Here is an 11892-nt window from a genome sequence, read left to right as displayed (position 1 = left end):
AGCACATTAACCACAATAAAACACAGTTGAAAATGTAGTTGCCCCGTTGTACTACCTACATTTCAAGTGTTCAGTAGCCAAATGCAGCAAGCAATCTACGTTGGCATTTATTACTCTATTTTAGAGAACATCTTTATCATTTTAGAAAAATTACTGTTGCAGTTCAGTCACTAAGTCATGTCTGACTCTTCACTGCCCCATAAGCTGTCCTTCACCATCTCCCAGAGTTGGCCCAAGTTCATGTCCATTGCATCGGTGATGTTATCCAAACATTTCATCCTCTGTTGCCCTCTTCTCCTCCTGCCTTCAATCTTTCCCAGCATCAGGGTCTTTTCCAATGAGTCAACAGTTCGAAACATGTAGTCAAATTACTGGAACTTCAGCTTCAGCATCAGTCCTTCCAAAGAGTATTCAGAGTTGATTTTCTTAAGGTTGACTGGTGTGATCCCCTTGCATTCCAAGGGTCTCTCAAGCGTCTTCTCCAGCACCACAGTTTGAAAGCATCAATTCTTTGGCACTCTGCCTTCTTTATGGTCCAGCTCTCACAACCATACATGGCTGCTAGAAAGACCGTAGCCTTGACTCTACAGGCCTTTGTTGGCAAAGTGATCTCCTTGTTTTTAATACACTGTCTACGTTTGTTATAGCTTTCCTGCCAAGAAGCAATCGTCTTCTAATTTCATGGCTGCCGTCACCATCTACAGTAATTTTAGAGCCCAAGAAGAGAAAATCTGTCACTTCTTCCATCTCCTCCCCCTCTATTTGCTATGAAAAATACTAGTGGACAAAATTGGTCCAAATGATCATCACAAAATTTTCAATTGGGTATTTTCCCCATTTTAAAGAGTAAGTGAATCTCAGATAATTGAAAATGCTTCAAGTTACCCACTTTTGGGTAACTTGAAACTAAAAGACCAAGTATTTGAATCTTACTTTGTTTCCATGCCAAAAAAAAAAAAAAAAAAAAACTGCTCAAAAAGCCATTCTGGGCATGTTAAAAAGGTATACATATTTTCAAATATGGTCACAATTATGGCATAACCTATGTCTGTCTTGTTTACACAAATTTAGAAGAATCTATGGAATGTTTCAGATAGAATCTCCCACCTTCATCCCTAAAAACAGCTGACTTCCAAGACATAGAGTAGGATGGGACTTGTTTGAGATGATTCTCTACAGTTAAAGTGTGTTTAAAATCAAGGATCATGGGTTCAGGGCTAAAGTCTTAATTCCAATAAAGTGTATTTTTGTATTGATATTTGCTTGCTTATTTTTATTGGTGCTATTTTGTTTTTTGAACACTGGAATATCTCAACATATTTTTAGAGAAAAGAGTCTGAGCATTCTGCTACGTATCTGATGGATCTTGATACTGTAGATGATGGGGTTCATCAAAGGTGGAAAAAGGATGTAGATGTTGCCCATAAGGACATGGACCACTGGGGAGAGATACTTGCCAAAGCGGTGCACCATTGTAAGGCTAATGATAGGAATGTAGAACACGAGGACAGCACAAATGTGGGAGATGCACGTCTGAAATGACTTATGCCGTTCCTCCTGAGAGGCGATTGCCAGCACTGACTTAAGAATCAGGACATAGGAGAAGAGGATAAGTACAGCATCCAACAACAGTGTGCAAATAACCAGCATCAGGGCATAGTAGCTATTGAATCGAATGTCTGAGCAGGCCAGGCGGAGAAGGTCTTGGTGCAGGCAGAATGAGTGAGAGAGGATGTGGGGACGGCAGTAGTGGAAGTATTTCAAACGGATGATAGGGGGTGTAATAAAGAAGAAACTCCTACCTAAAATGGTGAGCCCGATTTTGATAATTCTGGAGTTAGTCAGGATGGAGGAATAACGCAGTGGATTGCAAATTGCAATGTACCGGTCAAAGGCCATAGTTAGGAGAACAGAGGATTCCATGAAGGACAGACCATGGATGAAATAGGACTGGGTAATGCAGAAATCCAGGCTGATCTCTTGAATCAACCCCAAGAGGATCCCCAGCACTGTGTTGACTGTGGATAGTCCCATGCACAAATCAGTGACAGCCAGCATGGCCAGGAAGTAGAACATGGGTTGATGCAAGCTAGGTTCAGTCCAGATTACATAGAGCACCAGGCAGTTACCCAAAAGAACAACAGCATAAATGGTAGAGAAGGGAACAGAGATCCAAGGATATTGCTGCTCCAGACCAGAAAATCCAGTTAGAAGGAAGGAGGAGGAGTTAGTGTTGGGGCTTACTAAAGCTATCATTCTGGATCTGAGATAATTTTTCGAGGCAGCAAGAAAATATTTTTCAAAGAGACTGCTCTGATTTCAGATGAGGTAGAATTTCTAAGTAAACAAAATCATGCTAAAAGTTAACTAACTTTACATAAGGGAGTCAAGCAACTCTGTCCTTTAGAAGCATATTGTCTGTTGGCAGGAAGAGAATGGTGTTCTGATGTCATTTAAGTGTCATTATTCATCCACTGGCAGAGATACCTTAGAAGACACCTGTAACGATGAACAATCTGGAGCAGGAAACTAATTTTCAGAAAGGATATGTTGCCTGGGACATTATCCCAGGGAGGCTGGTGAAATGGCATACCTATAAAATTGAGAGAGAAGATTCTCGAAAGAATTCTTAGTTTTCTCCTTCCAACTCATAAAGCATTTAGAATAAGGAGTACTATAAAATAGTCTCTCTGCACCCATATTTTCCACTTATGCTGTTTCCAACAATATTTTCCTCCAAATAGTACTGAGTGGAAATGTTTTTCTTTTCTCTCACTCTAAATGACATAGCCAGAAATTAGTTTTTCAACCTTAGTGATAAGACAAGAGGAATATTTATGCGTGAAACCTGTGGCAAGAGATTTCCCATGGGAGCTCTTACCCTCTGGGATGTTCAACCCATGTGTGCTTCTGTGACTTGGAGACTCAGATTGAAGACACTTTGCCTCTGACATCAACCCAGAGTTCTCCACCCACTATTCATTCATGTCATCAGCTGGCTAAGTATTCATTTAATAGGCACTTATTGAAAGGATGAGCAATTATTTTCTCTTCCTTAGAAACTGCCGTTCTAAAGATCAGAAGGTCAATGTCAAATAGCTAAATGTAAAGGCCTCTTTGCAGCAGAATTGATTGGTTTGTTTTTCACATTATTATCCTGATTTGAATTCTGGCCCTGGAAGTCATTAAAAGATTTAATGGCTTGTATCATGTAGGCAGGTGTTTAAAACTTTGTCCTGACTTTCATATTTGATTATGAAACACGTTTTTTAATCTAACATGTTAAAGTAGCTTCAGATTCTGGCTTCCATTTGTAGCCTATCCTTCATCTTTATCATACAAGTCTCATCAGGCAGCTTCTTCTAGGAGCCTATCCATTTTTATTTCTTGCTCTGAGCTTCCCCCACAGCTCAATGGGTAAAGAATCCACCTGCAGTGCAGGAGAAACAGGAGATGTGGGTTCATTCCCTGGATTGGGAAGATCCACTGGAGAAGGAAATGGCAACACACTCCAGTATTCTTGCCCGAAAAATCTCATGGACACAGGAGCATGGTGGGCTACAGTCCAAAAGGTTGTAAAGAGTTGTACATGACTGAGCGACTAGGCATAAGCACAAGTAAGCCCCTCTCTACATTAGATAACTTAGTTCACTATTTTTAGTACATTTTATTCATTGAATGCCTGGACTTTCTTTGAACACATCTATTTCTCAAAATCACCACTGCCCTTTTTTCACAGGATTTTCTCCTGATGTTCTCTCTGCCAAGATGTGTTTCCCCATATTCTCTCCAACCTCTTTATTCTCTTTTTCAAACAATCTTGCATTTTTCCTCTTCATCTGAAGCATCAATTTTCAGGAAGCCCCTTAACTTGGACAGATTTTCTCCACATACCTATTATTTTGGTAACATACATTCATCTTTATATAACTCATTCAATTTATAATTTGATATTCATTCAGTTCAGTTCAGTCACTCAGTCGTGTCCGACTCTTTGTGACCCCATGAACCACAGCACGCCAGGCCTCCCTGTCCATCACCAACTCCCGGAGTTCACTCAAACTCATGTCCATCGAGTCGGTGATGCCATCCAGCCATCTCATTCTCTGTCGTCCCCGTCTCCTCCTACCCCCAATCCCTCCCAGCATCAGACTCTTTTTTCACTAAGGTTTCTTTTACACAGTAAACCATGTTTCCTGAAAGTGAAGAGAGTGTCAGTTTTTACTCACTATCAGTTCAGTTCAGTTCAGTCGCTCAGTCGTGTCCGACTCTTTGCGACCCCATGAATCACAGCACGCCAGGCCTCCCTGTCCATCACCATCTCCCGGAGTTCACTCAAACTCATGCCCATCGAGTCAGTGATGCCATCCAGCCATCTCATTCTCTGTCGTCCCTTTCTCCTCCCACCCCGAATCCCTCCCAGCATCAGAGTCTTCTAGTGAGTCAACTCGTTGCATGAGGTGGCCAAAGTATTGGAGTTTCAGCTTTAGCATCAGTCCTTCAAATGAACACCCAGGATTGACCTCCTTTAGAATGGACTGGTTGGATCTCTTTGCAGTCCAAGGGACTCTCAAGAGTCTTCTCCAGCACCACAGTTCAAAAGCATCAATAATTTGGCGATCAGCTTTCTTCACAGTCCAACTCTCACATCCATACCTGACCACTGGAAAAACCACAGCCTTGACTAGACGGACCTTTGTTGGCAAAGTAATGTCTCTGCTTTTTAATATACTGTCTATGTTGGTCGTTACTTTCCTTCCAAGGAGTAAGCGTTTTTTAATTTCATGGCTGCAATCAGCATCCGCAGTGATTTTGGAGCCCAAAAAAAGTAAAGTCTGACACTGTTTCCACTGTTTCCCCATCTATTTCCCATGAAGTGATGGGACCAGATGCCATGATCTTAGTTTTCTGAATGTTGAGTTTCAAGCCAACTTTTTCACTCTCCTCTTTCACTTTCATCAAGAGGCTTTTTTGTTCCTCTTAACTTTCTGCCATAAGGGTGGTGTAATCTGCATATCTGAGGTTATTGATATTTCTCCCAGCATTCTTGATTCCAGCTTGTGCTTCTTCCAGCCCAGCGTTCCTCATGATGTACTCTGCATATAAGTTAAATATGCTCACTATATTTAACTATAAGTTACTCACTATAGTAGCATGAAATTTACAAGGCTAAGTTTTCACCCCTTCTGTGATTTTAGACTCATGGATATAATTGTCTCCTTGATATCTACACTTCGGTATTTAATCTAAAAATTATAATTATGGAAATTAAGTACTTCATTCCCCCCCTAAATAATCATCTCCCTATTTCCTCTATCACAAAATGACTCCACCAACCACACAATTGCTTACAAAAATTCTAGAACCATTCTTGCTATTCCTCCTCTCTCCATCAAATCCTTTATCAGTTTCTATCATTTCTACCCTAAAACAAACCCTGAACCTGCTCACTTTTTTCCTATAGACCTGTATATTCCCAGTATCTTGGTTCATAACTTCTTTTCTGTGGTTATTGTAATAATTTGCCAGCCAGCTTAATTATTTTTGCATTTGTCTCTAAAAAAGCAGAGGAGCCAGACTGCTTTTCTACAAAACTCTACTAGATAGCATAAGCCTTTGTTTAAAAAAATATTCTGGTGGATTCTTATGTTCTTAAAATGCAAGTTATTTATCATGGTATCATGAGCAAAAAACTTTTTATGACCTGGCCCATCCACATCTACTTCTACATCAAGGACCATTGTTGGCTTCACTCCCTAGTCTCTAGGCATCTTTCTCTTCCTCCAAGCAAATTAAGAGTATTCCTGTCTCAATATCTTTGACCTTGACCTTTTATCTGCTTAGAATTATTTAATTCATGTTTTTTGCACAAAATCTTCTTTAATCATTCAGGCTTCATTTCAATGATGCTTCTTTAGGGTGACTTTTGTAACCCTGCCATTATTGGCTCCATTTTCTCAAAGAAGTCACTCTCATTGCACTATGCTGCTTGATATTTATACTATTTGCTATATGCTGATTGTTCATTAGATCTTCTGGAAGTTCTAGAAGACCAGGAGTTATGCTTTTTTTTTTTTCTCCTGCTCATTGATATATAAAAAAAGACTTAGAGTGAGCATTTATCAAACAAATATTTTATTAATGAATTTTATCTATGAAATAAGAGCTGAACCTTACAGAGGTATTAAAAACAAGACAAGTTTTCAAATAGTTTCCTTGAGATTTAAGCACTCATATCTTAAGTTACTCATATCTGATCCCTGTTGGCCAGATATTTTCAATCTTGGGTCATCATATGTAAGATTTATATGATATATAAAACAGACACCATCCTAGAAATTCTTGCTGATCTTAGTCACAAAATGCAAAACTTGAATATGATTCCTATTGTGCCTAGCATGGTCCAGACATATAGGCTCGGCCCTGGGATTGATGCCAAATAATGCAACTATTCTGTGAATGTAGACCTGCACGGAAAGAACACCCTATCCTTCAAGCTTCTTCAGACAAGCCATGAATGTTAATGATACTGCCAAAGAGAATATCAATATTACAGCAATACAAGAGTAATAAATGTTGGAATTTTTTAAAAATTCTGTTTGAGATGTAGGATGGGAGCCAGGAAAGTACAGTGTTGATGAGAATAATAAATGAAGATACCACAGGGAAAGTATTCAGAGGTGTCAGATGCTTCACCTGTACCAAGAAGAAAAAAAGACACGCATTATTTCCCCAAACATCATGCTGTGTTATGTGATCACTACAAAGTCAGGGTGCAGAATACTTCTTTCTGAATTTTGGGCAACCAGAACAATGACTGACATAAAATAAACAACTGGTGAGGACAAGCAGAGGTGAGTTTCCATCCAATGTAACGATAGGATCATGGTCTTCTGTGCACTATGTCTGGAATGCTGATTTGGAAGCATATCTGGGACTGAGTAAACAGAAAACTTTTTTCAGGGCAGTCTTTTCTTATATTCTACAGTTTAAACCAACTTATGTGTTCAGACACCTATAGTACTTTTTTTCTGTCCTTTGGAAATGATTTCCTATCTGACTGCTTCATGACTTTTTTTGGGATAGGTAATGACCAACAATCCTTGCTTAACCTAAAGGCATAAGAAGTGTTAGTCGCTCAGTTGTATCTGACTTTTTGTGACCCCGTGGACTGGAGCCTGCCAGGCCTCTCTGTTGATGGGATTTTCCAGGTCAGAATATTTGAGTGGGTTGCCATTTCCTACCCCAGAGGATCTTCCCATCCCAGAGATGGAACCCAGGTCTCTTGCATCTCCTGCATTGGCAGATGAATTCTTTACCACCTGTGCCACCTGGAAAGTGTTAAGTCTAAAAGTCAGTATCTTTATAGTTACATTGAATAAGAACAACTCTGTGTTCCAGGACAATCCAGATTTTTGCTTGTACTTCAGCATAATTATTTAATGGCATCCACACTGGACTGTGAAGAAAGCTGATTGCCGAAGAACTGATGCTTTTGAACCGTGGTGTTGGAGAAGGCTCTTGAGAGTCCCTTGTACTTCAAGGAGATCCAACCAGTCCATTTTAAAGGAGATCAATGCTGGGTGTGCATTGGAAGGACTGATGCTAAAGCTGAAACTGCAATACTTTGGCCACCTCATGTGATGGGTTGACTCACTGGAAAAGACTCTGATGCTGGGAAAGGTTGGGGCGGGAGAAGGGGACGACAGAGAATGAGATGGCTGGATGGCATCACCGACTCTGTGGACATGAGTTTGAGTGAACTCCGGGAGTTGGTGATGGACAGGGAGGCCTGGCGTGCTGTGATTCATGGGGTCGCGGAGAGTCGGACACGACTGAGCGACTGAACTGAACTGAACTGAACTGAACTGAACACTGGACCTGCCTTGAAAAATTCACAGTAGTGTCACTCTTAAATAGATGATTCTTTTCATGATGCCAGCAGGGGGCAGAAGCAGGCTGTGAAATTTTCCCTTTCTTCAAAGATGTATAATGTGCTTAGTAGGTCAGTCCTGTCAAACTCTTTGCAACTCCAATGGACTGTAGCCCGCCAGGCTCCTCTGTCCATGGGGATTCTCCAGGCAAGAATATTGTACTGGATTGCCATGCCCCACTCCAGAGGATCTTCCCACGTCTTTCCAGGGATCGAACCTAGGTCTCCCACTTTGCAGGCAGATTCTTTGCCATCTGAGCCACCAGGGAAGCCCCAAAGATGAATAAAATGCATAAGACAGATTTGTTCCGAATTGAGTAAATATAGGTGAGGTTAAGTATTTAAGGCTTTTGGAATGACTGAAGAGATAAGAACTCTTTATAAGCCTAGTCTAGAGAACTAGATGTTCAGGGTTGTAAATATATTTGCATCAGAGACAGCTTATTTGTTACAAATCTAGAATAGTCTTACAATCACAGTTCACATGAATGGCTATAACTATTCATTTCTTGAATGTTCTCCTTTATTATATACTATCTTTATGTGTGTTTACATATCTATACATATGTAAGTTTACATATCTATATATATATTTACATATATTTATGGTAGCTCAGCTGGTAAAGAATCCACGTGTAATGCAGGAGACTTGGTTCCATTCCTGGGTTGGGAAGATCCCTTTCAGAAGGACATGGCAACCCACTCCAGTATTCTTGCCTGGAGAATCGCCATGGACAGAGGTGCCTGGTGGGACACAGTTCATAGGGACAAAGAGTCAGACATGACTGAGTGACTAAGCACAGCACATTATTTTACTTACTATGTATTGTATAAGATATCTACAAATAATATTCTTATAATGAATGAGTATTGAAAAATGACTATCCATTATTAGAAAGCATGATAAAAATTATGTTGCAGGGTGCATTTATGTGTGGTCATCTGAGTGTTTGGGTCATCTGAGAAGTTCCCATCAGGATTTGTATGATCTGATTAGACTGTAACATAAATGAGCATCCATGCTCTTGTTAGCCATCCTTGAATATACTCAGCAAGAGCAAAATATAAGAGGGCATTTGATGATCTATGCAACAGCCAACTGATTGACATTTTTGTATTATTTGATATCTTTGTCTCTTTTTTGTGCCCTGTGTTATTTCAACTGGACTGTTCTCAAACTGCTTCCTACTACCATCAAGCATTTTCATCTCTTATTTGACCTCCTAAAACCTTTGACTTAAAAATGAGAGACATTTCTTTAACTTGTTGATTCCAGACGTACATAACAATTCAACTTTCTTCTAGACATGAAAGCTGCTAGCATGGTTACCTTGTTGTTAAGATCCATTAAAAAAAAAAAAAGGCCCCCTAGTTCCCTACTCTTCAATATTGCCACCCCAAGCTGAGATCTTTTGCATTTAGGAAGAGATGTTAAATGAGTCAACTTACTCTTTGTAAATTCTCACCTGACATTAACTTTTGTTAAAAGTCAAAGTAGGGAATTATATTGATACTTTTTTTTTCTTCATTTGCCTGCAAAACTTACAGACAACATGTTTATATACCAAATTGATGGTTAGCAGATTTTGCACAAGGTCAGAGTTAATAAGAAGTAATGGTTTTTCAATCTTGGCTGTCTGATTTCAAAATGATGTTCTAAACTATTAAACTATCTTACTTTACTTGTCTATTGGCAGTGCAAACATCTTGTGAGTAATGGCTGAATTGTATCCTCTTGTATGTGGATTTTTAACTTTAAGAATACACTCCACCGTGTTCACCAAAATTTATAATCTATTCTATTCTATCTCAGGCAGTTTTGCTTCGGTTGTCTTTCCTGTTTACCTGAAATTCTCAGAATACAAAGACATATTATTCATCAGTGTCTTGGCCTATACTATCCTCCTTTTCTTTTCTGACTTTTGTCTTCTTGTCTTCTGGACTACTTATCTTTACCACCCGTTTAATACCAAGAGCTTCATCCTCAAATCTCATAAAAACCTTTTACACTCATTTACAGTCACTTTTTAGATGTGTTACTTTCAGAACCTCCCCAAATAGATTCAGAATAAGGAAATGAGTAGGTCCAGGCTGTGTATTATCACCTTGCTTGTTTAACTTCTATGCCAAGTACATTATGCAAAATGTCGGGCTGGATGAAGCACAAGGTGAAATCAAGATTTCTGGGAGAAATATCAATAAACTCAGATATGCAGGTGTCACCCCCTTATGGAAGAAAGCAAAGAGTAGCTAAATAGCCTCTTGTTGAAAGTGAAAGAGGAGAGTGAATGAGCTGGCTTAAAAATCAACATTCAGAAAACTAAGACTGTGGCATCTGGTCCCATCACTTGATGGCAAATATATGGGGAAGCAATGGAAACAGTGAGAGATTTTATTTTGGGGGGTTCCAAAGTCACTGAAGATGGTGACTGCAGCCATGAAATTCAAAGATGCTTGATCCTTGGAAGAAAATCTATGACAAATCTAGACAGCATATTAAAAAGCAAAGACATTACTTTGCCAACAAATGTCCGTTTAGTCAAAGCTATGTTTTTCCAGTAGTCATATGTGGATGTGAGAGTTGGACAATGAAGAAAGATGCTTTTGATGTGATGTTGGAGAAGACTCTTGAGAGTCCCTTGGAATGCAAGGAGATCAAACCAGTCAAACCTGAGGGATATCAGTCCTGAATATTCATTGGAAGGACTGATGCTGAATCTGAAGCTTCAATATTTTGGCCACCTGATGTGAAGAACAGACTCATTGGAGAAGACCCTGATGCTGGGAAAGATTGAAGGCAAGAGAAGGGGACGACAGAGGATGACATCGTTGAATGGCATCACCAACTCAATGGACATGAATTTTAGCAAGCTCCAGGAGTTGGTGATGGACAGGGAAGCCTGGCATGCTGCAGTGCATGGGGTCGCAAAGAATCATACACTACTGACCCACGGGACTGAACTGAACAGAGATTCAGAATTAGGATGCAAGAAGAAACAAGGATTACTAAAAATTCATACATCATTTCCAGAATCAAGCATCCAGATAAGTGGTTATTGAAGGAGAGGATTAGATGGCATATGTTGCTTCTGGTAACATGATGCTAATGACTACAAAGGCAGAGAAGCCATCAGAGACCAGATAAAGTGGAGGGCAGACCTCTAGTCACTTCCATGATGTAGATGCTGAAGCATCCTGGGGAGAATGGAATTCTGTTTAGTGGAATCCCATGAAAGGATTGCAAGACAGCAGTGACTATCAAGCCACAAAAGTCCCTTTTTACATTCTCATCAATCCAATATTTATCACAATATTATAACACAAGCAAAGTGAGAGCAAAACTACCTCCCCCTGCAGTCCATGGGATCGCAAAGAATCATACACAACTGAGCTGCTGAACTGAATTGAACTGAGATTCAGTATTAGGATGCAAGAGGGAACAAGGATTACTCAAAATTCATATGTCATTTCCAGAATCCAGGACAGAAGGTTGTGTCCTTCTTGTAGATCTTTATAAGATGACAGAGAAAACTAGGATAAAAGGAGGTCAGGGGAGAAAGAGCAATGGGGACAGTAAAATGCCTAAAGAAAATTTTAAACAGTGGTGTCTTTAGGCAGAAGAACTTAATGGATTTAAGTGAGGTTCTAGACAATTAAAGAGAGAGAAGACATTTACAAGACAGGTTAAATAACATAATTTATTTCAAAAGAAACATAGCAATGATCTAACTCCCAAATCAAGCTGCAACTTGAATTCTTTAAAGGAAAGTAAGACTAAGGAGCAGAGCCTGTTTTCCAATAACATCAGCTATTTACAACCACTCCTGTCATGGGGTCCAAGAAACTGATATATTTTCTCAAAGTCTCAACTTAGCCTTTCATTTCTTTATGTCTTCAGTGCTTTGCCCTCCCAAGTGTCCATCTGAGTAAGAGACAGTGAAATAATTTAAATACACCAG

General features: G+C 39.7%; 1 protein-coding gene across 1 annotated transcript; it reads right to left on the bottom strand.

Annotated features, from left to right (window-relative positions):
- Positions 1–1311: 1311 nt before the first annotated feature.
- OR51V1 (olfactory receptor family 51 subfamily V member 1) lies at positions 1312–2265 on the bottom strand. Its single transcript, XM_055422604.2, has one exon. The coding sequence runs from the start codon at positions 2254–2256 to the stop codon at positions 1312–1314; it is 945 nt and encodes a 314-aa protein (XP_055278579.2). The 5' UTR covers positions 2257–2265.
- Positions 2266–11892: the final 9627 nt, after the last annotated feature.

This window comes from Moschus berezovskii, chromosome 14 (assembly GCF_049115385.1).
Source record: "Moschus berezovskii isolate FMDL1 chromosome 14, NW_MosBer_1.0, whole genome shotgun sequence".
NCBI lineage: Eukaryota > Metazoa > Chordata > Mammalia > Artiodactyla > Moschidae > Moschus > Moschus berezovskii.
Note: the sequence above shows the minus strand (reverse complement) of the source record. Positions and strands in the feature narration are given on the sequence as shown.

Coding starts and splice junctions, on each gene's coding strand:
- OR51V1 (XM_055422604.2), bottom strand. CDS start 2,256: ATGATAGCTTTAGTAAGCCCCAACACTAACTCCTCCTCCTTCCTTCTA.